At 36.3% G+C, this 27,992-nt stretch overlaps 2 protein-coding genes across 3 annotated transcripts; one reads left to right on the forward strand and one right to left on the reverse strand.

Annotated features, from left to right (window-relative positions):
- The first annotated feature begins 240 nt into the window (after positions 1 to 240).
- On the forward strand, positions 241 to 14,911 carry LOC145031884 (protein LIKE COV 1-like). 2 transcript variants are annotated; one of them, XM_078980538.1, is made up of 8 exons: positions 241 to 763; positions 1,917 to 2,085; positions 12,826 to 13,051; positions 13,640 to 13,692; positions 13,780 to 13,889; positions 14,005 to 14,172; positions 14,272 to 14,499; positions 14,627 to 14,911. In XM_078980538.1, the coding sequence occupies exons 2-8, from the start codon at positions 2,018 to 2,020 to the stop codon at positions 14,728 to 14,730; spliced, it is 957 nt and encodes a 318-aa protein (XP_078836664.1). In that variant the 5' UTR covers positions 241 to 763; positions 1,917 to 2,017; the 3' UTR covers positions 14,731 to 14,911. The 2 variants fall into 2 exon arrangements, with proteins under 2 accessions (XP_078836664.1, XP_078836665.1); XM_078980539.1 differs by lacking the exon at positions 241 to 763 and having other exon boundaries at positions 2,026 to 2,085; positions 12,454 to 13,051.
- A 7,676-nt stretch (positions 14,912 to 22,587) lies between these two features.
- CHR1 (chromatin remodeling 1) lies at positions 22,588 to 26,873 on the reverse strand. Its single transcript, XM_078980540.1, has 16 exons — positions 26,737 to 26,873; positions 26,421 to 26,504; positions 25,878 to 26,138; positions 25,705 to 25,794; positions 25,276 to 25,622; positions 24,989 to 25,178; positions 24,733 to 24,908; positions 24,585 to 24,642; positions 24,312 to 24,501; positions 24,121 to 24,216; positions 23,968 to 24,062; positions 23,740 to 23,859; positions 23,529 to 23,648; positions 23,344 to 23,442; positions 23,156 to 23,257; positions 22,588 to 23,085 (listed from the first exon to the last, which is right to left on the reverse strand). Exons 2-16 carry the CDS (start codon positions 26,487 to 26,489, stop codon positions 22,849 to 22,851), a joined length of 2,250 nt encoding a protein of 749 aa, XP_078836666.1. The 5' UTR covers positions 26,490 to 26,504; positions 26,737 to 26,873; the 3' UTR covers positions 22,588 to 22,848.
- Positions 26,874 to 27,992: the final 1,119 nt, after the last annotated feature.

Genomic DNA, 27,992 nt, shown 5'->3' on the forward strand with positions numbered 1-27,992 from the left:
GATACAGGATGTGCGTGTTACTGGCCAACCGGGTGACCCACCTTATCCCTCGTCGAACACAGACAGGTCTTAACACTAATTTGATCGATAAACTAACTAAATATTATAATTCGTATGATTACAAGAGCTTGAATATTCAACTAAGAAAGCTTATTTATTAATGAACACACAACTTATTTTTTGCACATCCATCCTGTAAAGTGTCAAGTTGCTTCCAAATAATATTTTTATAAAATACAATATAAAAACATGTGACGTCTCAGTCATGTTGCCAAGTAATTATGGGGTTTGAATTTTCAAAAGGTCAACTATTTATTCCCACTGAGCACGACCTCTAGAGAGAGCAAATGGATGATTTGAAGAACAGGAGCTTCAGCTTTGATGGACGGAGGAGATCATTTTCTTCCGATAACAACAAATTCAGTAGATCCGATAATTCCCACCTGAAATCGGAGCTAGGTTCTTCCCTCTCTTTCAGATTCACTTCCTACGAGAAGCTCTCGGATTCAATGCGGCTCTATGATGATGTCGCTGAATCTAGCAATAATTATGGCTGCCGGAAAAAGACCGGAGCCTGGGCGTTTATAGCTAAAATCTTCTCCTTGAAGAAAGCTGCAGGGGCTGATTCTGATTCCTCCGACAGACGGCGGTCTTCGTCATGGCGACCTGATCCAAACCGTCGATGGCCTGTTCAAGGATGGTGATGGCCGGAGTCGATAGAACCAGAACAGATGAAGGCCGACTTCGACGTCGGAATTTGTAGGTTGTAGGTTATACAAACTATTCTCATACTTGTTTACTTTATTTAATCATTATTCGTAATAAACTATTAAAGTCTAAATGCAAATTCATCAAAAACTAGAACCTGAATTATGCAAGTCTTTATTATCGTAAAAAAATATCCAAACCTGGAAGGCATTTTTTCCGTTTTTTTTTTAAGGCAAATTACTTTTAACTTGTATTATTTTAGTTTGATCAGAAGAAAAAGGGTCCGTAAAAGAAGAAAAAGTTTGATATATATCTTGGGTAAATAGAAAAGTTAGGACTTGATATTATTCTTTTTATGTTCGAAAAATTATCAACTAAGACAATATAAAATCAACCACATGACCACAAGATTGGTGTAGTTCCACTATCGATGTGATAGGATTTGTCGTCAAGAAGTTTGAACAATTACAAACATCGTACAACAATGATCATTTTGTTTGACCAAAGGAGGGTTTGTTGGTTCTATTATGTCAACAGTTGGGAAGAAAACAACATTTCATTTTCAAGAAATGTTCTCTTTCTTTCCCCATTCGTTGCTACTTCAGTTTACTGTTTAGATTTATATAATACTTCATATCCTTAATTTAATACCTTTTAGTTATAACAATATCATCTTTGTTGTTCTTTGTTCTTACATGTCTTCTATAAATCTGCCTCCTCCAGACAGAGGAGAGGAGAGGAGGATGGCCTTTCGTTCACAACCTAGAAAACAAAATGAAACAGTTACAAATAGGAAAAAGGAAAAAATACCTAAAAAGGTAATAAAATTTTCAAAAAAAAAAAAAAACATTGTTTTTTTAATACACAAAATACGGCTATTGTATGTAACCATTGGTTTACCCATTAATGTTTTAAAATGTTCAAAAAATATTATTGTTGTTTTTTTAATATAAAAATATCATTAACGTATACTATTTGTACACAGAAAACCAAAGTAGTACACATGTATTCAATTAAAACTTTGTGGTAACTGGTTACTTCAGGTGAACGGAAAAAAAAAAAAAAAAAACGAGGAAAAGTTTGGATGCGGGTGGAAGAATCTACTCGCCAAGTCGGAGGCCCCGACTTGACGAGTAGACCCGTCTAGATGAAACCCTATTTTAAGGGTTTGCACCATATTTAAACATCTTAACTGGCTTCCTTTACAGCCTCCAGCACCCTCAGACCATCCTCACGAAACCCTAATCGACTTTAAGTGTTCTTGAGCTCTTTGTGCCATTTTATGTGTGTTTGAAGCTTGGGAAGAAAGATGAGGCTTGGAGATCAAGAGAAGGCAAGTAGATCCAGAAGTTTTGGCACATTTCCTTCTTGTTTAAGGTAAAAAGCTTCAACCTTGACCATTTATCTCTTAAATCTCTAGTTAGGGCAAGTTCTACCTTTTCTAAGCTTTAGTAGAGCCATTTTCGAGATGTTGTGGTTCTAAGGGAGTATAACCTCAGATCTCGAACCATTGAGGGTTCTCATGGCATAAAGGTGCCAACTTTATGGCCATGGGAGTCCCATGCACCTTGTGGACCTCATTTTTAGGTTTTTTTAGCTTGAAGACCCATGCATGGACGTAAAGTTTGTGACTTTACATGTAATATGGACCCTAGGAGGTTAGATCTATGTTTTGGATGCATTAAGGCCGACTGAAATCGACAAATAGTTTTTGACATGGAGGGACTCGGCGAGTCACTCATACGACTCGGCAAGTCAGGTCGCAGTTTTCCCCAAACCTCTTCCGATAACGAGCAATGAGTTGAGTTGAAAGAAGACTTAGCTAGTTAGGTTCGTTATGGACCTGAAGATCATGGAAATCACCGAGTTCAAGAACAAACTAAGCGAGTTCAAGACTAAGTCTCAACTGCATGAAGAAGATCTCGACGAGTTCATGGAGAACTCAGCGAGTCCATGACTAGACGTGCCAAGTTGCATGAAGCAGGACTAAACAAGTTCAAGGATGAACCTGACGAGTCAGTTATAGAAGGTCCCGATTTTGTACGAAGGAGAACTCAGCAAGTTCTTGAAAGACTCGACGAGTAGGGTTCAAGCTTTTAGCATTCTAAGGATTATGGAACTCGACGATTTGATGGATCAACTCGGCCAGTTGAGTCAACCAAATGTTGACTTTAACCAGGGTGTTGACCTTGACTTTGACTTTGACCTAAGTTGATCCTTGAAAGGGGTCAGCGTATGAAATGGTAATTAAGGAGGGTTGTTATATGTAGGAGTTGAGAGGAGTTGATCTCGACATCAAGGATAGTTCAGACACTTCACGACATTGGGGTGAGTTACCTTCCAGTAGAAGTGGGTCGAAGGCACCAAGGTCGGCCCACTAGTAAGAGTTATAGTATGGGTAATTGTCTTTGTGATAATTATATAATATATTGTTATCTGTTATGTTTATGTGCTAGTATGTTGTGAGGTTATGTGGTATGTGATAGAAGGGGTAGGATAGACCCCAATACCGGTCGATAGGGCCGAAGGGGTATGCCAGCACCCAGATAAGTTATGCAGTATATGACTTGTATATTTATGCACTAGGATGCTATGTGGTAGAATAAGGGTAAAATAGTCCCTAGTACCGGTCGATAGGACCGAAGTGTAACGACCCAATTTTCATGTCCGAAAATTTCATTTTAAAATATTACTTTAGAAAACATTAATAGATAAAAACATTGTTTGATCACACCATAACACATCGCAAACCATGTTTTAAAAAGTCAAACCATACATCCCATCAAAATATCAGAGTACAATCCCAGTGAATCTCGTAAATGCGGAAACCAGAGTGTGTGCATGATGTGCCGCTACCGCGCCGGCTCCTTCCCCTTCGGTGAAGAGGTACCTGAAAACAAAACTGTAAACGTAAGCACAAAGCTTAGTGAGTTCCCCCAACGTACCACATACCATACAAACACATAACATACGTACTGCCAGGCCATTCTGGGGTGCCTGACTACCGGTACGGCCATTCTGGGGTGCCGACCTACCCATACGGCCATTCTGGGGTGCCGTCCTACCCGTGTCAAGCCATTCTGGGGTGCTGACTACCCATGTCAAGCCATTCTGGAGTGCTGACTACCCATCGGTCCTAACAACCGATCCTCGGGGACTGGTCCCCTCCCGCTACCCCTATCGCATAACATAACAGGTCAACATACAAACATATCATCACATACTGTCAGACGTTTCTAGGGTGTCTGACTGCCCTGCGGTCCTAACAACCGGACTCTACTACTATCGCATATAACGTATCATGATAGCATATAACATATCAGGTAATAGCAAACCTAGATGATATCACAAAGACAATCATCTATCATACGTCTCCTACTGGTGGGCCGGCATTGTGGCCTTAGACCCACCACTACTGGAAGGTAACTCACCTCAAAGTAGCTGCTGAACTGATCGGGAACTAACTGACTGCTGCTGCTCCGGAAATCCTCCGGCTGCAATTCCCACAACATACTCAATCAAACACCGTTAACTGTCCTTTGGTAAAATGACCATTTTACCCCTGGTCTAGCTCTAAGTCAATTTCAGAGTCAACTTTCAGTTGACCCGACTCGCCGAGTTGGCTCTCCAACTCGTCGAGTCCCTATCAGACGATTGTCCGGAGTCCCTGTTTCTACTCGTCGAGTTAGGCTATGACTCGACGAGTTCATCTTCTAGACTGACGTTCAACCTCTTCATCCTACTCGCCGAGTTGTATGAACAACTCGTCGAGTTCGTCTTCATCCGAAGAACACTTATGCTAAGACTCGCCGAGTTGTATGAACAACTCGCCGAGTCTGTTCTTGATCTATGAAGATTGCCTTGGACTCGCCGAGTCAGGGCATTGACTCGTCGAGTCCTATCATGAGTGAGTTCAGCTTCCAACTCACTGAGTCACCCCCTGTGACTCACGGCTCAACTCGATACATCATAAAGGGACCAATTCAGTGACTCGCGACCAGACCCGTGTAATTATGTTGTTTTCCAACTTCTCATTAAGTTCTTTAATACTCAAGGACCAAACGTCGAATTCTCAAATTTGGAATTAATGAATGTCCTACGTGATAACTTCTTTGACTTTACACCTTTGCATGGCTTAAAATGGGATATGACCAAACGCTACGTCTGAAACATACTCTAATGCTCAAGAGCTCATGCATGGATGGATGGGAGTAACCAAGCTCCCATTTTTATGACTATACAAGCTCAGAAAAGATTAGAAATGATACTCATAAGTTCTGGAGTAGCTCATACTCATTAAGCCAAAGATTAAGGGACAAAAAGGTATCAAAACCATGAGCTAAATAGATCTAACAAAAGAAACATCAAAATGTAAGCTTTATACCTCTTGGAGAATATTGATGAAGTGGAAAGTTTGGATCTACAAAGCTATGGACTCCTAAGAGCTTCTTCAATGAACTCATTCTTCACAAAACACACAAAGAAACACACCAATGCTTCAAAAATCTCACAAGGTGGCGAGGGTTTCAAGGTCATTGATTATGAGGGTGGAGATTGAGAATAGGGAGGCCATCAAGGGATTAGAGCCTTTAAAAATGGCTCACAACCCCTCAATTAGGATTTGAAAGTTGTGCTCCTACGCTCGCGTAGGACATTAAACCCTCGCATGGACTCTTTAACCAACGCCCAATGTAGGACACCCAAATTACATAAATAGAAAAAATAATTATTAGAAATCATACATGCAGATGCGGGTATTACAACATGATAAAGAGATTATCTCATAGGGGTATAATGGTGGACACGGTTTTATGCCCTATATGTTCCAGTATAGTTGATACTATCGATAATATTTTTACAGAATGTACCCACCTAATTGAGATTTGGTCACGAGTTTATATTTGGTGGGGCATCCATATTTCGGATCAGATTTCTATTTAGTCTCTTATTATGTAGTCAAATTTTATTTCGATGAGAGGAAGGCAATGTAAAGACCTTTGATGTTGTGATCGTGACTGCCTTTTGGTGCATTTGGAATTTCAGAACTTCCACAATTTTTGGAATGGATCTTCCTAGGAAATCCTTACTCTTTGATGATGATGTTTTTATAGGGTTTTTTTTATTTCTAATAGGTGTAGCAAATCCAATATTGGAGTTCTTGGCTTCATAATCATATTTTTGTAACAATTTTGTTATAATGATTCTTTACTAGCTTCATGCTACTTTTTGTAAAATTCTTCCGCCTTTAAAAAAATATAATTTTCACTTACAAAATATATATTAACAATATGAATCAAAACTCTAAAGTTATGATAAATATCAATCTAAATCACTTCCTCGTATAGCTTCTCTACAAAGTTATGCATTTTCCTACTACGAAGTGCTCTATGAATACAAAGACACAACTTCAACTAAATAAGGTTCAAATTGGGAAGTGAGCGCTTCCGTGAACATACCCTCAAATGTTACACCCAAAAATTTCAAACCAATTTAAACTTTTTATACATGTCAAGTTCATCAAAACATTACAACTTTGTTTTCAAAATATTGGTTATCAGAGTTTTCCCAGAAACATAAATATAATAGGAGGAGCAGTACGATCACGCCTTCGCCTTACCATGATCCTCTGATGTACCTGAAATAATAAACTGAAACTGTAAGCCCGAAAGCTTAGTGAGTTACCCCCAAATACCTATACACATACAGTCCACATAGCAATATCAACATTAGCATATCATATTAGTAAAATAGAACAACATGCACTGGGCCCACAACTTTACAAGTTGGATTACCCCCTGGGCCCTCAATACGAGTCTGGAATGCCTATCGGGCCCTCAGCTCGTATCTGGAATGCCATCGAGCCCTCAGTGCGAGTCTGTAATGCCTATCGGGCCCTCGGCTCGTATCTGGAATGCTCCCGAGTCCTCAGTATGAGTCTGGAATGCCTATCGAGCCCTCAGCTCATATCTGGAATACTCTCGGGTTTGTTGGGTACAGCACGGAGCAGTACAACCTCAACCCACCCCACATAATATGTCGACATGTAATAGATAAATACACATATAGGAATCAGACAATATCACAGGTAGTCCTACAGACCTACCAAACTAGCATATCAACTGACATACATCACTAGCATACAGTACTAACTCATGATCAACATCTAACACTGCTAGGATAATACATCCAATGGGCCAGCCTTGGTGCCTTAGACCCCTTAGTATAGTGAGGATAACTCACCTCGAAGATGCTAGCTCGATAAATAATCAAAGCACTCCGATCACTTTTCAAAGACTCCACCACCTATTACCATAATATGACATGCTCATAAGTCCTTCACCTTATAAGGTGCTCCATAAACCACTAGTCAACCCCTAGTCATAGTAAAAGTCCCCAATCAAGGTCAACATTCCATGTTGACCTTAACTCGCTGAGTACACTTGGGTACTCGCCGAGTTCTCTGAAGCACATTCCAACTCGCCGTGTCATCGGAGTGACTCGTCGAGTTCCTTCAAATCTTCGATCGACCCTTAAGGCCACCCGTCAAGTTCCTTCCTTGAACTCGACAGACATACATGCAAACGTGTCCTGGTTAAAACTAATCTAACTCGCCGAGTTGTTCTTCAACTCGTCGAGTCTTATGGCAATCTTCATCGGACTCACCGAGTTGTTCTTCCAACTCATCGAGTTCATGACCATCTTCATGTGACTAGTCGAGTTAACTGTGTGACTCGTCGAGTTCATTCAGTCATTTATCATGTAGACAACTTTTAAGCCATGGCAAGGCCCCAAATTGTAGATCCAACCTCCTTAGGTCTGCTTATCACGTAAAGTTGCAAACTTTATGTGCATGCAACGCTCCAATGTCTCAAAAAGCCCAAACTATGCTTGAAATAGGGTTTTACACATAGGGAGGGGCTCAAACTTGCCAAAACTAATAACTTTATGGTCCCTTAATCCTCAGAGAATTCAAATTTGAAGTTAAAACTTCAGATCTTGGCTTATACTCTAGAAAATGACTTTATAATCCAACCAAGAATCCTAATCTCCAACCAAGGAGGTCTAGAACAAAATAGAAGGAGGATAACAGCTTGATACCTTCCCAAGAGATGACAAATGGAGTAGATCCGGATTTCCCCCAAGCTCCTTGCTTCAAACCACTTGCTTCCTAAGCTCTTTTCACCAAAATCCCATTCCAAGGCTTCAAACACACAATACACACACTCACACACGTATTAGGGTTGATAAGAGACTGCAAAGAGGCTGAAAGAGGTTTATGTTCCCTTAAATAGGGTGCACAACCCCAGGATTTTGGGTTTCAACTACCAGCTCCTACTCGTCGAGTCCCAATATGGACTCGTCGAGTAGGTCACTTAACCTGCGATTCTTCCCACTGCTACTCGACGAGTAGATCAACCGATTCGTCGAGTAGGGCTTAACCCAAAACTTGTATTTAGATAATACCTGAGAATCGGGGTGTTACATCAAATTTTTGTCAATGTGGGTTTCTTCAAAGTGATAGTAACTGCTTAAGGTATAATTGATGGGTTTTAGTCATAAGAATATCCTATGTGCTCATACGAACCCTAATGCTTGGATCTAGGTTTCTCTATTGTACATGCAATTTATCCAAGACTATAAACCCTAATTCTAGCATATGATAATCGATATTAACATAATAATGGGTTTAATATATTACCTTGATTGTTATGTAGCAATAACAATCACAATTCCTTCTTGTAATGACTTTAGAAAGCTTAGAGTCACAAATATCACTCCTCTAATGGTTCACAAACACCAAGAGTAAGAGGATGAAGAGGAGAAGAGAAGGAGGCTGCCCAAAACCGTCCAAAACCCTAGAGAACAAGTTCACCACGTTTTTGGGGCTTAAGGGTGCTATTTATACATGTAGGCTATTAGCTAGGGATTTAAAGTAGGAAACCCTAATCTGACTGCTTAAGCCCTAAGCAGCCCATGGATTCCTTTCTTAAAGGCCTTGGACGATTTCTTATGGGTTTCCCCATAGAATTCGTCCAACCTTATATAATAAGGTAATCCATAGCCCAATTGCAATTATCTTATAATTACAATTCCAGTCCCTTAAGTTTAATTAATCTCTTTTAGTCACAAAATTAATTATCAATTAATTCTTGACTAATATTAGTTAAACAATATGATTTCTCCTTTAATATATTATTACCATAATATATTAATAAATCATATTTAATCCTTTCTCTCCATAATTCATCCTATAAAGTTGTTTTGGTGAGGCAACCCAAAAGGATCATGCACCATCGGGTCAAGTACATACCAAAATAGTTATGGACTTAGACACTAATCCAACAATAATGTCTTCTTAGCCTCTTGGCAATCAACAACAAAGTTGGCTTCTCTTGTCTTGCTCCTTGCGTTCATCGACTTCAAGAGGGAGGGGGAGGGAATTGCCAAGTGTGAAAGTAATGAGATATTAGGTTTAGTGATATTGCCTTGCTTAGTTTCTTATGACTAGAAACCTCTCTTTTCATACTTAATGATTGGTTGAGGCTTTTAAGCATTTTTCCAAGTCTCATAAAAGGGTTAAATTGAATACAATTACCGGTTTTTAGGATCTAATTGAATAAAAAAATATAAGGACTAAAACGATTATGAGGCCAATGTGTAATGACTTTTTGCAGTTTTCCCTTCTTAGTATTAAGACCTTAATCACAAATATCATCAATAGTCATTTGATTCTTTATCATAAATTATTAATCTTTCATCACCTTTTAACCATTTAAAGTGTTTAAAAATAAACATCATTTAAGTCATAGTATATATAAATGCAATGCAATATGCTTATATCACATCCTAAGTCATCTCAAGTGTAATCCTTACATGTCCTTAAGAGAGAAATGTCTCACATAGTCATTATGAGATCGGTCCAAGTAAAGAAGGCAATTATGCCAAACAATACCCTTATAAAGAAGGCATGTTAGCCAAACATTATGCAAGTGAACCATCATAGCTACGACAATGTGCTCATCACACAAGATCCATACACAAAGTAATTAGTCATATATTGTATACAAGTGATGCATTACAACTCGGGGTTGATTCATTTATTGAATAAACTTATGTATTTGTCTTCCATTTCCGAGCTCAAGTTTGAAGAAACCCCTTCATGCAATATACGCATGTTATTAATTCAAGAAAATACGGTCAAAACAACTAATTTTAAAATTCTAAATCACATGAAATATATAATGCTTTGAAAAAAATTCATGTACCATTTTTACTTTTTATAAGAATATAAGACATCAGGGCTATGTGGAAACAATCAAATGATGTAAGTGGTTTTTGGCTGCCATTTTTGTATATTCCAATAGATTCATATGCATGCCTTTAAAGAAACATCAACAAACCTCTTTTCACATTCAAAATCCACAATATTATTTAAAATTTCTAAATATAGTTGAGTAATCCCAAAAAAACTATAATAAACAATTATAAAACATACAAACCATGGATTACTATAATTTTGTAGTTATATCCTACCCATGTATTTGTGCACGGAACTTCATAATTATAAATATTGTAAAGTCCCAAAACTCATAACCAAATTTTTTTGTTTTTATATAAATAGACCATCATCCAAACATGTTTGTCAAAACCATAAAGTATTCAAAGTATATCAATAAACATCCCAAGAGTACATTAGAGTCAAATAAGCGGAAAATCATGGTGTATGCAATGCGATCATCCCGAGCTCTTCCCCTTCGAACCGGAAGCACTTGAAGCATAAAATGGAAATTGTAAGTACAAAGCTTAGTGAGTTCTTTAAAAATACCACATACCATACATATACGTCAGCTCAAGGTTGTGTCGGGTCTATTTCACTTGCGGGTCTATTTCACCCCCAAGTCTATTTTAACTCATATGTCAGCACAAGGTTGTACCGGGTTTATTTCACCCCTAAATCTATTTCAACTCATATGTCAGCACAAGGCTGTACTAGGTCTATGTCACCCCTAGGTCTATTTCACCCCCACATACATATAGTAAACAGTTACACATAAATACAACACATACATTAGGAGTCATAAAGACTACAAACGCATACAATCCCTAGTGTCCTACAGCATAGTGAGCAAACTCACCTTGTAAAGAAGCTCAAAAGCCAACAAGTCCTTAAAATCCCACAATAGGTGCTAGGCACCACCTAGATAACTACACGAGGAAAATCCTTAATTTACCTATCAGAACATTAATGGCTAAGCAAAGTCCACAAATCAAAGTCAACCCTCAAGGTCAACATCAAAGTCAACAGTAAATGTTGACTCCAACTGTTTGTCACGACGTGGCCTTCCTTGGTCACGATGTGGTTTGCTGACTACCAAACAGTCGGGAAAATCCATGCCGCCACGTCGTGGTGACCTAGGACCACGACGTGGTTGTCGAGGTTTCCAACAGCTTAAGGCATTAAGCTATTTTCTCCGATTCCAAGAGCCTTAAATATCAGATCTGGTCCAAAATGTGATCTAGAAGGATAAAGTTTCTAATTTTATCCATTAGGACCACCCAAAAGGTCATCCTTTCCAAGAGTGATTCTAGCACCAAAACTAACTTAAAAGTTGGTATTGTATAGACATTCATGTCCAATGCATGTCTTGAACCCATATTAGGTCAAAATGAGGGTTTTATGACCTAATCTCATGCATGGATCAAAAACCCAACCAAACTCCAAATCTATGGCACAAAATACACCAAATGTCCCAAAGATTCATAAAGTTGCAAACTTTATGATCTCATCATCACAACAAACAAGAACAAGAAGTCAGTGGGGCAAAACTCAAGATCTAGCAACCTAGCATGATAAAAATCGAGTCTTGGACACTTACAAAGGCCCAGAAGAGTGCTAGGGTGAAGAATGGAGACTTGATTGCTTGATCTCTGCTTCTTTCTTCCTCTTTTATTCTTAGCTTCAATGAACACCAAAACTAGCTCAATAATGGATGAAAGTGATTAGTGTTCTTTGGGGCTTGAGGGGACTGATGGAGGCTAAGGATGAGCAAACCCTAGCCTCCTCATTCCTTTAAATAGGGAGCAAACCCGGAAAAATAGGGTTTGCATGCCAGTCGCCACCACGTCGTGGTGACTCGAATACATGCAACCCATTTTCGCATCGTCACGTCGTGGTGGTGCCTCCACCAGGTCGTGGTAATCCCCAACATGATAGATATAAATATGAAAAACATACTTAATGATCCGGGCGTTACAAATATGTTGCATCAATTTCTACTCTTGATTTGTTCGACACAATTAAAATATCTTATATGACTAAAATATTTTAAATCTATATTGATCTTCACTCCAAGGAGATATTGGGTGGGTCAAATAGAAATGTGATATTTGGGTATTAGACATGGTTGTTTTTGGATTGGTTAAATTTCTTAATCTTGATAAACAAAAATAGAAGACGAAAGATGAAAAATGACGTTGTTAAAGATTAAAATCATGCTTACAATTCATTTATGTGTGTGCTTGAAGATCAACAACAACGGTGTATCCAACTAGGGTTTTCCAAAGATGTTACATGTAAGATCACCACGCAATAGCGATAGTGATTGTTTAATCAAGCAATAAAAAGTTGATGAAGGAGTCATGTTGCCTAAGAAGGATCGTGGTGGGTTGGTTACCTGAAAATGTGTGGTCGATGTCTTGTTGCAATGGTGGAGCCGAATTAAGTTAAGGTTTCTGTGATTGTAGGTTACAAATGCAATCCAAGTTTGGAAACTATGAAGACGCATAAGTATTTGTCAAAAGAAACGTGGCTCGACTTGTTATTTGATCAAGATGATGTCAGTAATTTGATCTAACGGTGGAAAAACTATAAAGTAAATACAATTAAAGATCCTGATTGTTTAAGATGATTTTGTAAGGTTTTTATTTTAATATATATTAGAGATAGAGATTAGAGATGTTCATTATATTTTGGAAAAGAAGCGAACAAATATGAAAAGGGAAGTATGGTCTCTTTTTGCATATGAAGCAATAGTTAAGGGATGATTTATGTAATTAACGATAGCACAAACGAAACATTGCATGAACGAACGTACGTGAGTTGGTTATTACTTGCAGAGTCGACGTTGGCAGCTATTCGCATGAAGAAACGGAGAGAAAAATGGGGACGAGAGAGAAAGATAGAGATAGAGATAGAGATCTAGAACGTCTTATACCAATTAGCACATTAAGAAGATCAGAGACGATTGATGGTGATTCCCACTCCTCATCGCCGGCGGAATCCCCTGCACCGGGGGCTTCCTCCTCTTCCCCACACCATTCCGGCAAGGAGGTCTGCAAATTTGTGCGTGTCTCTTCCTGTGGTTTGTTTCTCTTGTGTATCCTCAATATTTGAAATGATATATTAAACCATAATTTGTTTATTAATTCATGCATGTTTGATGATCCGATTAAAATATATATATATATATATATATATATATATATATATATATATATATATATATATATATATATATATATATATATATATATATCCAGCTAGGTTTTGATATTGATTTCTAATAATGTGGTTGATACGAATGATTGTTCGCCACAATTGATATCGAATGTCTACGTCTTTTTTTTAACTAAATTGCATTGTTGTTCTTTGCAATAACACATTCAAAATCTTTCTAGGTTGTAATTTTTTGTTGATCAGGTTTATATATCATACACAGCAGTATTCATACAGATTCGATTATCTAGAAAAAGGAGAAGAAGTGAGAAGGATAATTCACAACCAAGTCTATTGAACTTCAATTCCATCTTACCATGTTTAACATCGATTGTTGATGAGGATTCTACTAAACATACACGCACTAATTAATGATTTAACGAGTAAATCCGCAGAATGATTAGTGATATTTGTTGTTTGTATGTGTATATGCAGGCAATAGTGAAAGTAATTCGCAGTTGGGCTTCAAAAAAGTTCATGACTGGATGGTTTGCATGCTCTCATTAATTTCATCTCCAATTCCATCGTTTTCATATCTTACTCAATTCATCTCTAAAGTTTTCTTTATTTTGCAGTGTGATTTTATTTCCCATAGCCATCACATTTTATGTGACTTGGTGGTTCATTCAATTCGTGGATGGAATCTTCTCCCCAATCTATTATGTTCTTGGAATCAATACATTTGGTTAGAGCTAGCTAGCTAGAGGCATTAATTAATTTCATCGAACGCATCAACATACATATATCATCATAACATTTTTTTTTACTAATATAATAAAGTTCTTGTTGTGATCATTCAGGTTTTGGATTTGTGACGTCAATTGGTTTCATATTTTTGGTTGGTGTGTTCATGTCATCATGGTTGGGGTCGTCTCTACTGAGCTTAGGGGAGTTTATAATAAAGAAGCTGCCTGTCATGAGCTACATTTATGCTGCTTCTAAACAAATTAGTTCAGCAATTTCACCAGGTAGTTAATTAATTAACTCAATGTATAATGTATTTCTAATAAGTATATATGTATATAAAAAGATATAAATTGTAATAGTACGTGTTTAAATTTGTTTAGGTGAAGAAGGTTCACAAGCATTTAAAGAAGTTGCGATCATAAGGCATCCACATGATGGAGAATACGCAATTGGGTTCATAACATCAACTGTTATGTTACGTAAGAATGAAGGGTCTGAAGAGTTATGTTGCGTTTATGTGCCAACAAACCACCTTTATCTTGGAGATATGGTGCTTGTCAATTCAAAAGATGTTATGAAGCCCGACATTTCTGTCAGAGAAGGCATAGGTATTTATATAGAATTACATGTTTTTAATTAACATATAATTAGATTTATACATGTCATATCCGGCCATAAAAGTAATTAATTATGTATATTTGTAGCATTAATCTGATTTTTTTACTATAAATACAGAGATTGTGATCTCGGGAGGCATGTCGATACCAGAGACATTAACTATGGTGGATTTTGAAACAACATTTCCAAGAAGCCGGAAGTTTGTTGTTCCACGAGTATGATTCAAAGTTGAAACTTCAAAGTGGGTATTTATAATTTTTGTTCGATCTTGATTATTCATGTTATTGAAGATACAAAGAATGGATTTACCTCGTATGGATATGGTTGCTTGTAACCTATAATTGTCGAAAAGCATTGTACTACTTGTAACTCATGAAAGAAAAACAATAAATTAAAATAATATGTGCTTAATTTCTTTTTCTTTTTCTTCAATTAAAAGTAAACAATTTGCAAATCTGGAGAAGAACCAATCACAATGTGTTGAATTTTTGGAAATTTATTGTTTGATTGAATACAATTTCTTTAAACGGCAATCAAATATATTAGCACAAAAAAAAAGGACTTACTAGAAGCTTTAAGTCAAATACAATAAAAGTTCGATAAAAGTGACATACATCATAAAAACCAATCAATATTACAAAAATTAGACTTGTTGATACTATAAAAGTTCAATAAATGTGACATACACCATAAAAACCAATCAATATTACAAAACTTAGACTTGTGTTTAATCCAATCGAAAGTATTAATGCTAATATCATCCGCCAAAAGCATAATTGATCACCTTTAATTTTCCGCCAAAAGCATAATTGATCACCTTTAATTTCTGAAGACAATTCCATTGTGCATCTTCCAAATCAATTTATGAACACGCTTGTCACATGTATGCGAATTAATCATATCCATAAGACTAGTGCAAGAAAAAGATTGGTCATTGAAGATACTCTAGACACTTCCAAAGAGATGCAGCAAAGGAATGTGAGAAAAAAATATATCGATACTTTCCTCACAGGAACAACAAAAGGCACAAAGACTTGAAGAAGTATCAATACCACGCTTTATCATATCAGAGAGTGTAGCAATTAAATTTTTAAATAGTCTCCAAATAAAACAGTTGATCTTGAGTGGAATCTAATTCACCCGCCTCATCAAGTTGTCATGTGACTCACTGGACTTGTGAATTAATTGCCCCAATCCTTTAACAGAAAAAATGTTTTTGGAATCCCCTATCCATTACCATCTGTCACAGCATCTATTAAAATGAACAGTTTCAGCAAATCAACCATAGCCGAGAATTGCATGTATTCCCTACCTTTTATCGCATGCCGAGACCATTCTCAACACCACACTGGCACCAGATCATTTCCTAGATTCATCATTTCCGTCAATAAGCAATATTTTTTTTTTTCCAAAGCATAGTCGCCACATCACACATCTTTCCAAAAGTATGTCTTATTACTAATGCCAACCACTCTTTTGAATAAGTTGGACAGAAAAATGTATTTGTCCTCTAACTCTATAGTAATATGAGAAATGTAATACCATATACACCCTTTAAAGAGTATTTAGCAAGAGGCTTACCGTCAACGAGATTAAGATTGTAAATAGATCGAATACAAATAAACCAAAAGGAATCAATCTCACTTTCTAATCTCCACCACCACTTGGAAAGTAAAGCCAAGTTGGCGAAATCAAGACAACCTGCTCCAACCCCTCCCCCCCCCCCCCCCCCAATTGCCCTTAGGTTTAGTGACCACATCCCACGCCATCCAATTTATTTTCTTCTTGTCATCATCACCACCCTATAAGAAGCACCTTCTAATACTATCAAGTAAACTGATGATTTTTCAAGGAGCCCGAAACAATGAAAAATAATAAAGAGGGTGACTATTAAGTACCGAATTCACAAGCGTAAGATGGCCTCCCCAAAAGATAAGGACTTTGCTTTCCATTTCAAAAGTTTAGTCCTAAATTATCCACCATTGGGTCCAATTCTTAGAGAGCTTCATATTAGCCCCCGCCGGTAAGCCAAGATAAGTGAAAAGAAAGGATGCCGCTTCACACTTGAGGATACTAGCCATCCAATCAATCTCCAAGTTATTAACATCCACTCCAAAAACTCTACTTTTTTGTAAATTCACTTTTAACCCCGAAGCAAGGTAAAAGCATCGAAGCAATCTATTAAGATTAATAAAATTTATCTCCGACTACGGGGATTCTAAATACACCATACCTAAAACCATTTTTAATAAGTCAATACCACTAATAACTAAGTCAAATAAAAAAATATTAAAAAATGTAATACTTATGTTTAATGAATGATGAGATGGTAAGTGCGTCGATTTTTTAAAACTATTTCCACTATTTTGAGATTCAGCCCCAGCCACATATTTCTCATTTGCCGTTCTAACGTCCCAGTATACCGGCAGCAACTAATCATGAATGATTATATAGCGCCAAAGAGGTATAACTATATATGATTATACATCTTTATATGTATATGTCTAATCATAAAAGATTATACACACATGTATGTTCACACATTGAGTAATCATATATGATTCTGACAGTTGATGGCAGAAGAGATGGTGGTTGCAGAGGTGGCAGTGGTATAAGTGACAGAAGTGACAGTCGTGGGGTCGATTGGTGTCAAAGGTGGTGATAGTGGTGATGGTGGCAGTGGCGGTGGCGGTTGCGGGGGTGGGGATGGTGGCGAAGGAGAAAGGAACATGCGGACGCTATATAATCATTTATGATTATAACAGGTCTGTCGTGTCGGTATGGCGGAGGGTTAGAGCGGCAGACATTGAATGTGTGGCAAAGGTTGAATCTCAAGATCTCTATTTTATTTTTAATCTCAACGAAACTTATCTCTCTCTCTCTCTCTCTCTCTCTCTCTCTATATATATATATATATATATATATATATATATATATATATATATATATTCAATCGAGAACATTTCTTATTGTGAAGCATTGCCTTGTAATTGAATATATGAGACATTGATGGTTGTAGATAACTTAGGAAATGATGTGTTATGTGTTGATTCTTCCAATAGTATGGATAAAGAATGCTTGTGGCATTGTCGTCTTGGACATGTCAACAAGAAACACATAGCCCAACTCCAAAAGGATGGAGTGTTGGAGTCATTCGACCTAAGGGACAATGACCTGTGCAAGTCTTGTTTACTTGGAAAGATGACCAAGTCACCCTTCACTGGCACTTGTAAAAGGGGTGAGGGTCTATTGGATCTCATACACATCAATGTGTGTGGGCCCTTTAGATCCACCACAAGGGATGTGAACCGCTTCTATGTGGCTTTCACCGATGATTATAGCAGATATGGGTATATCTACTTAATCAAGCACAAGTCAGAAACCTTTGAAAAGTTCAAAGAGTTTAAACAAGAAGTGGAGAATCAGTTGGGCAGGAAAGTCAAGATGCTTCGATTCGATCGAGTTGGAGAGTACCTAAGTCTTGAATTCCACGACTACCTTAAGGAATGCGGAATAGTTTCGCAATTGACGCCACCTAGGACACCGCAGTTGAATGGTGTAGCTGAGAGGCGTAATCAAACTTTTCTAGACATCGTTCGTTCCATGATGAGTCGTGCTTCACTACCTATCTCATTCCGGGGATATGCCTAAAAGACTGTCGCCCATATCCTTAACTTAGTCCCTACGAAAAAGGTTGCCAAATCACCTCACGAGATGTGGACAGGGAAGGCTCCCTCGTTAGCACATATCAAGGTTTAGGATTGCGAGGCTTTCGTAAGACGAGAGACTCACGACAAGCTTGAGCCTCGTAGTGAGTGATGTATTTTCATCGGCTACCCGTATAAGTCCTTTGGATATCTCTTTTATAGACCGAGTAACAATGTTATTTTCGTTGCGAGGAGAGGGGTTTTCCGAGAGAGAGAGAACTCATAAGCCAAGGGGACAGTGGGAGGCAAATCGATCTTGAAAAGCTTCAAGAGTCGAGCGATGAAGGAACCTCTAACGCTGGCATTCAACCCGAGGAGGAAACTCCGGTTGAACCGATTGACGAATCATTACCTCTTAGACGTTCCAGTAGAGTTAGTGTTCCACCCGTGTTGTATGTTTTTCATATAACGAGCAAGGGTGATACGTATATTAGTAATAGTACACTAATAAATTTGGACGAACCTAACAGCTATAAGGAAGCCATGGCAGGCCCGTAGTCTGCAAAGTGGAAAGAGACGATGGACAGCGAGATTCATTCAATGTAAGAGATCGGGTGCAAATGGATCTTCAAAAAAAAACCGACATGGATGGGAATATGCACACTTATAAGGCGCGATTGGTGGTGGGTAATGATGGGTGGTGTGTAGTAATGTGTGGTGGGTAGTGGGTAGTGATCAGTGGTGGTGGTGATGGGTGGTACATAGTGGTTGTGGATGGTGGTGATGGGTGGTAGATAGTGGTTATGGATGGTGGTGGTAGGTGGAGGTGGGTGGTGGTCGTAGTGGCGGGTGGTGGTTGGTCGTTGGTGGTGGTGATGAGTCGTAGGTAGTGGCGGTGGGTGGTGTTGGTTGGGTAGTGATTGGTGTTAGTTAATTTTTTAAATTATTTGTAACTATTTTTTTATTTATATGATTATTATATTTTAAATTTAATTAAAAAAATTGTATGGTCCAAATTTGTTTCTCAATGTTCTTGCAATAAGAAATGTTCTCAATTGAACGCTCCTATATATATATATATATATATATATATATATATATATATATATATATATATATATATATATATATATATGACAAAATTGCAAAAATGGTCCCTGTGGTTGGCAAAATTATATAGTTTTGGTCCAAAACGAAATGTTGGTGTATCACTGGTCCAATTTTAGATACCTTGTGCGGTTTTAGTCCCTATGGTTATATTTTCTTGTGTTTTTGGTCCATATCCCACCTAAAATGACTAATATGCCCTTTTAGTAATTCTTTTTCAATATCTTTTGTTATTCTTTTAAGAGGTTTTAATTAAAAAAATCAAAAAAGAAAATTCTACCCACCCACCATCCCACTCTTTATTTGTGTATCTCTCCTAAAACGAAGATCCCATCCATCGTCGACACCACCGAAAACACGCTTGAGCATTAGTCGTCGCCGCCACTTCATCACCCACCATCATCGGTCAACACCACCACAAGAAAAATTAGAGCACATGTATTTCAATTCGTCTCCTCCATCTGGAATCAAAGAGATCTAACAGCAATGGCCATGGCTGGTGATTTTCTGCAAGAAAACAAGGCACATACAATTTCAGATTCTAGTTACGGGATGATTTTAGCTCCGATTTGATTCAGCACCATCGTATCCTTTTTTGAGTCCATTCACCCTAAACACATAAATGATATGAGTGCACATATATGAAAATCAATTTCTAGATATAGACTATTCTTGAAAGCCCATAAACTTTTTTCAAAGGGTTGTCACAATGGTGATGGTGTTTCTGGATAGAACAGGTGGTGATGTTCTTACCTTTCATCTTCTCCGGCTTTGGCGGATCTGAAAACCCTAGTTCTAACAAAAGATTAAAGATGATGGTGCTCCAGATCTGCAAAAAAGTGATGTCGAGGATGGGAAAAGTGGCGATGTGTTCTTTCGTCGGTGACAACGCAGAGGGAGGAAAGGTGTATTTTTATAGGTGGCCAACAACGGTAGGGAGAGGAGGCAACGCCTGGTAAAGAGGATGACTTTTTAGGTGGTGGAGAACGATGGCGAGGATGAGAAAGGTGTTAGGGTGCTCATTCGTTGGTGACTGTGCAGAGAGAGAGAGATAGAGAGAGAGAGAGAGAGAGAGAGAGAGAGAGACGCATTTGTCATAGGTGATCAACAACGGAAGGGGAGGTGGCAGTGTCTGGCAGTGACATATATTTCCGGTGGTGGAAGCTGAAAACAGGTTTCTTGTGTGTATGTGTGTGTGTGTGTGAGAGAGAGAGAGGGGTATTTTGATTTTTAATTACTTCAAAAAATACTAAAATGATAAAAATAAAAATAAAAAAAACAAATATGAGGGGTATAATCATCTTTTTAGATGGAGAGGGACCAAAACCAATAGAAAGATCCAATTTTGAACCATTGATGCACCACTAAAACCTTTTGGACTAAAACCACATAATTTTGTCAAACATAGGGACCATTTTTGCAATTTTGTCTATATATATATATATATATATATATATATATATATATATATATATATATATATATATATATATATATATATATATATCATTATTATTATTTATTATATTACAATATTTAAATTATATTTTCTACTAATAAAAATGGATTTGTTATAAATTATTTTTTAATTTTATATGTAATTTGTAAATAATAAATTAATTAAAATGGTTAATGATGGCATAATAGTTTTTTAGGTCATAAAAGGACCAAGCGCACAACAAAAAGTTGTAATAAGGACTGTTCGAGTTAAGAAAAAAAAATCATGGACCAAACTTATATATATAAATGTATGCTAAATCGAAGTAATAAGGATTGAAACTAAATTTTTTAAATAGAAAAGGAAATAAACTAAAAATATGTTTTAACTGTAAGGGGTAAAAATGTTAAAATTAATTAACATTTGATAAAATGATTGTTGGATGTGGTGGGAAGAAAACCGTTCAAATAAAGATGTTGTAGACAGTTATGGACAATTATAAATATGTAACTATCATCACAAGTCCCATCAAATTGGGTTATTTTACCCAAAGTCAAAATGGTTTTGACCTATAAATCGGGTGCAAATAACAATACCCTCCAACTACTCACCGATGAATGTAATATCGCCGGCATACATAAGATGGGAATTAGTAATATTGCTATTGCCTATTAGGGAGAGAAAGACCTCAGAAATGGTGAAGATCACAAGTCGCCTCCATCGAAATATGAACCATCTATAGCAATTATAAAAAGGAAATGAGCTAACAGATCTCCTTGCCCAACACCCCTCTTAATTTCAAAGTCTTTAGTATGAGATCCATTAACTAAAACGAAGTTCTACTAGAGAAAAGAGATTCCATTATCCATCATCTCCACTTCCATCCGAACTTTATTTGCTCTATCACCGAGTTCAAGAATTCCCAACTCAAATAATCAAAAATTGTCAAAATCCACTTTAAAGATAAATGTTTTTTTTTTCACGGAGTCCCAGAATACATAAATTAAAATTGTTTACTTATCCATCAAATACCTATAATCTAACTTTTAATAACAAATAATAATAATAATAATAATAATTATTATTATTATTATTATTTAAAAAAAACACACACAAAGACCCCCTCGTATGAGAATGCATAATGTTCAACACTTTGAAAATGCTTCTTTTGCACCGTTGGTTTCTAACAGCAAAAGCAAATGCACCAAACTTAGTCACATTTTTTTAATTTAATTGCATTTTCTAATTATATAATATGTTGCTACAGATAAAAAAAATATAACCTTATAGGAATACAAGTCAGGATAGGTAATATAAATTTTAGATAATATAACTTCTAATTTTATGAAAAGATAAACTAAAACAATTTATAGTGTTTTATAACATTTTGTAATGTATAAATAATACATAAATTATCAAAATAATGTTTTGTAATTGATGATTAAAAAAAATTATATAAAACAAGAGAGCATTTGACACCTAGGTAAAAAAATAATTACTTAAAACACTTTACATTGGAAGAGTGAAGGTGATTAACAACCAAGAAAAAACAAATTGGGGCTAGCTTACTTTGGCTAAGCTTGAGATTCTTAATCTAACAATTAACTAGAAGGTCAAAAGTTCAATCCCAAACAAAAAAAAAATATATATATATATATATATATATATATATATATATATATATATATATATATATATATATATATATATATATTAATGATGGTTTGATTAAAATCCCTATGTGTATTCTGAGTAAGAAGATAAAGGAAATAGGAGGCGTGAAAAAGACAATACTACCCTCTCGTTTGCATCACACATGATATGGAGAGGAAATAGATGTTGGGATAAGGGGCTAGAAAATCATCTAAGAAAGTAGTAGAAAAAAATTAAGAAAAGCCCAACATTGCCTTGTGGTTGTAAAACATGTTTTAACATTTTCTTCCTACTACTTCCCATTCTCTCTTTAAGTCTTACCAATATTACATCACATGAACCTACTTAACCAGTACTCACATTTAAAAGAAAAGGGTCATAATTCCATTTCTAGACCCACACAAAATCCTAACCAAACACCCAAAAATAAAATAAAGAGGCAACTGTGAGTGTTTGTTCCAAAAAGGGCAAAATGGTAAACATGGTTGCGTTAGTTAGTTGTTGACGGTGGAAAGCATCCCACCAGTAGCAGTGGGAATGACGACCTCCCAACCAGGGCCTTTAAGTGGCAGTGCACTTGTCATGTACTCGGGCTTCTCATCTGATCCTGCTTTTGCAAGCAGATCACTCCTATCCAACACCCTTTCAAGATCCTCCTCACTTATATCTGTTTGTATCCTTTTGTCTTCTGGATCATCATCATCTCTCAAAAGCGCCAGCATGTCCTCCTCCTATACCATATTTTCATTATCAATAAACAAACATCCATCCAATTAAAATGATTTATTAATATATACCTACCTTCAAAACTTCTGTGTTTGTCTTCTCCTGTTGAAACTGACCTTTCCCAATCACCACATGCTCCAACCTCAGCTTACTGAAAGCTCTTTTCAAAATCCGACCCTACAATTATCATCATCATATCAATCAATTATTGAATAAACTAACCAGATTTAATTAATTTAGTATACAGGAAATTAAATAAATACCTCAACAGATTGTGCAGTTGCAAGCCTGTAGACATGAACAGGCTTTGTTTGCCCAATTCTATGGCATCTGTCCATTGCTTGAAGATCCATTTGAGGATTCTGAACCAAATCCAATCCAATCATGTTTATTAAATTAAAACTTAAAACAAAAACAAAAAAATTAATATGTTGGATGATGGATGTACCCAGTCACTATCATATAAAATGCAGGTATCCGCTGCAGTCAGATTAATTCCTAGCCCACCAGCCCTTGTGCTCAGAAGGAATATTCTAAGATCACTATCCACATCATTGAACTCCTGAATCTGTAGTTTTTTTTTTTTAAATAAAAAAATTAGAACACAATCATCAAAACCAATAATTTTACCTAAACTAAAAAACTAAAACTAAACTTACTTGTTGTCTTCTCTCATCTAACTTCACATTCCCATCAATTCGACAAACTTCAATCCCCTTCTCACTGAAGTAGTAATGCATTATATCCAATATTTTAGTCCACTGAGAGAAAATTAAAACCTGTTGTTTACAAAAATCAAACATATCATTAATTACAATTTACAAATAATAACACCATCATCTCAATTCTCAACACCAAAATGAACAAACATCAATTTAATTTAATACCTTGTGTTTGCGAGCCAACAGCTTTTGTAGCAATTTTTCAAGCAACTGAAATTTCCCACATTGTCCGACTATTTGTTCTACAGGTGGATAAAAACCTATCCAAACAAAAATAATCAATATAGTAATTATTTAATTCAATAAATTCAAACATACATGAACCCTCAAAGGCTCCCTCCAACAGGTCAGGATGGTTGCAATTTTTCCTGAGTTGAATCATCAGATTATTTAGCTGTCCTTTCGAGCCACGACCTGTAATTTTATATTTCAAATAAAACCATTATTAATATTATATTTTGATTATTTCAAATTTAATATAAATAAATAAACATTTGCAATTGAATTACCAGTGTCGACTTTCTCTCTCAGATAAGCTTCAAGAGATTTGTTGACCAAAAGATCTTGGAAGTTCTTTTGATGCTCAGTAAGAGTAGCATACAAAATAATCTCTTTTTTGCGAGGAAGCATTTGTTCAACATCTTCTTTCATTCTTCTCAGCAGAAAAGGGCGCAAAATAGCATGCAACTTTGCTACAACCTGAAATTATAAACAAATATTAAATAAAAAAGGAATAAGAAATAAGGGTATGGAATAAAGTATAGAAATTATTTTTTACGTACTTTTGATTTTCTCCCTTCTTCTCCTTCCTCAGTGTTTGACTTTCCAGATAGATCAAACCTATGTTGACATCATATTATTAAGAAGAAATGAAGATTTATATAGTTGTGTAAGTTAAAGTTATAACTTTTTTTATAAAATAAAAGTTACCACGACTCAAATTCTGCATGGGATGAGAATATATCAGGCAAAATGAAGTTGAGCAAAGACCAAAGTTCTGCAAGATTGTTCTGAAGAGGTGTTCCAGTCAACAAAAGCTTGTTTTCAACACGTAACCATTTTAACTCTCTTAATAATTTGCATTGAGAGTTTTTCAATCTGTGACCCTGTATGTTATGAAATTTAACAATTTAGTTGCAGGAAATAAAACAATGATAGGCATAACAGAATAGATAAGAACAAGGACCTCATCAACCACAAGGTATTTCCAATTGTAATGCCTCAAGTGCTTTTTAGCATCATTCATTGCTACTTCATATGAAGTAATCACAATTGGAAACTTTGGGCCTATTGATTTTGGCATGTGTTTTCTCCTTAGTTCCTCTCTTGCAGATCTATCTCCATGGTAGATAATTGCATTCATAGATGGAACAAACCTTCACAAACAAGAAAAGATAAGAGTTGAAAACTGAATACTCAAACTTGAAAGAAACCAATAAAAACAAAAACTTTGTAGAACAAGAAAAATGATACCTTGCAATCTCATTTGCCCAATTTGACAAAGTAGACAAAGGGGCAATAACCAAGTAGGGTCCATCTAAGCCATTCCCTTTTAAATGTGCAAGAAAACCAATAGTTTGTATTGTTTTCCCAAGTCCCATTTGGTCAGCAAGAATACCATTAAGACCATTTTGCCACAGTGAGATCATCCATTTGACTCCTTTGACTTGATAAGGTTTCAATTTTCCACCAGTCAACAAAGGAACAAGATCAGCCTGCTCTATTGCAGCTCTCTCTTCTTTACTGATATTGGTGTCATCAAAAGGGGTACCTTCTTCAGACCGTGTAAGCATGGCTGCTACAGCTGTTTTGGCCTTCCTCTGAAAAAGATGAAGCAATATTGTTATGACTTGGGTAAAAACAGAGAAACTGTAGGTAGAAAAACAAGATAAGAGACATTACTGTGTTGTAATTTGAGGCAGATTTTCTTTTAGCACCACGGCCTTTCTTCTTCGTCCCTTTTACTTCTTGAACATCTTCAGCCACCCCATTCTGCAATTGCAACTCAGAAAACGTGAGCAAATGTCAAATTATGAGAAGAATATCGAAGAATGATAGAGGGCACGGGAGCATACTTTAGTGATGTCGTCCATTTTTTCTAGTAAAAATTCAGAGTAAAGCTGAGTCTGAGTAAGAAGCTCATCCAGTTTAGTAAACTGTGTGTCGTTCAACGTAGGAGGTTCCTTTGCCACACTTTCTTCTTCCTGATTCCTTTGTTGTTCAAGTTTTACTTCCTCTTCTGCCATTACAGCTGAAATGAAAGTTGAGTCCCCATTCTTTGCATCACCTAACAGTACATCTTCCATCTTCACAGCAGATTTATCCTTGCAGACATCCTTCAAAATAAGTCGGGAGTAACAGTTAAGAAAGTAAAAGAGTTTTAACTTTTTAACAAAATATCCAGGCAGAAACCTCCACAGAAAATTAGAAAACCAAAATCTGTAGATATGGGGCGTAAAGCATATACGATCACAGTGGATTCAAGGATCTTATAGCTAAAATGATGTTCGACAACAATCAAGCCACACGCAAGAACAACAAGTTGATTTTAAGCATATACGAAGTAAAGTACGGAGTAAACGAAAAAGGGGGAAATGTATAAAAATATGATAACACACCTCGTCTTCAAGCACCGAAGTCGGAGAATCTGCTACTGGTTCTTCCATGACTTCGTTTTTAGGCACCATCTCGCAGTCAAAACCCTAGAAAATAAAGTCAAACAAAATCAAATTTTCAACACAAAACGTATGCAAGGAAATCAGAACTTAAAACGCGAACAAAATGTCTGAAAAGTTTCAAAGCAAAAACTGCAAACCGGAAAGGTGAAATGAATCGCAAGCATATGGCGAGAACATATATAAACATATAAGAAGAAATTAAAGCATCATCCACATAAAACGGCAAAATTATTTCAAATCTGAGGGTGAAACTTACTTGGATCTCTGCAGGAAGCGTGAAGAGGAGAGGTGCAGAAGGTCCGATGACAATGGAGAGTGGCAAGAAAGGTTTTCAATGGAAGAAAAAGGGGGATGTTTGGTAGTGTTTAATAGGCTTGTGTAATCGAGGAGTGGGCGGGAAAATGTGAATTTGCTTTAATGCCCTGGAAAGACGATACAATTACGAGTGGAGCCATTCTTCACGCCATTACTGGTCATTTTTCAAATTTATTCCACCAATCGATATACTTTATGCGGATGGGTTTAATCCTAAACATTAATTTAAATACTAATAATTTGAATCGAGTTTTCAAAAAAAAAAAATTATATGATTATTTAAGACACCTTCGATGGTATTTTGTATGAAGTAAATTAGATTGATTTTATCAAACGTTCATGTTGTTGGTTTCCACAATCATGCATTTTGGAAATGTCAATACTCAATACTTTTATGATACAAAGCAAAATGGTATGTTATAATGAGGATTGAATTTGATCGAATGTTTATTTAACACTTATAAAAATTTGTTATCTCTTAACTCAGGACATTGAATCTTTATTTAATGAAATAGGATTAAAGTTTGACATTGTTATGGGTCATTCCGTCTAGCAGCAGCACTCTGAATTTGATCCACTAGTAACATGTTCCTTGAAGTATGCACTTAGATTATTTGTACAAAATATGATGTTAAGTCCATGTGACATTAATATAAGTGCCAAATATGAATCTCCCTGTTTCTCACGATAATACAATACTTACTTTTTATACATTTCGTAGATATTCAACCACTTAGTCCCAACTAAAGATCAAAATATGTACAACAAGAGGATTTGTAAGTGTGTTTCGAAGTATTTTAGCAAATGTTATGTTCCATAAAATATGCTAAATCTTTAAGAAAAAGCTTCTAAGAGATTAGGGTTGTCAAAAGTAGCAAAGATGACACGTATATTGCTTTATACATTCGGTCGAGTAGGTGTACAGATATCAGTTGTCGGGATTATCTCAGCCCAAAACTAACGGTCCATATCGAATATGTATACCCTTTATGTCGTTGGTCACTTTTGGTGTACTTGGACCCAAGTTTTGTAAGGAAAACTTTTTCATAACTATTTTAAACCCGTTTTAAACTTATAAAACAATTTTCTTTTTTTGCAACTTGTATAAAGTCTTCTCCTTTTATAAAAACCCTTATTTTAGAAAGATGTCTTTTTATAAGTCTAATAGTGCACCCTGGGGGAGTTGATAATAGTCAA

The sequence above is a fragment of the Lactuca saligna genome, chromosome 2, assembly GCF_052625555.1.
Source record: "Lactuca saligna cultivar CGN05327 chromosome 2, ASM5262555v1, whole genome shotgun sequence".
Classification (NCBI taxonomy): Eukaryota; Viridiplantae; Streptophyta; class Magnoliopsida; order Asterales; family Asteraceae; genus Lactuca; species Lactuca saligna.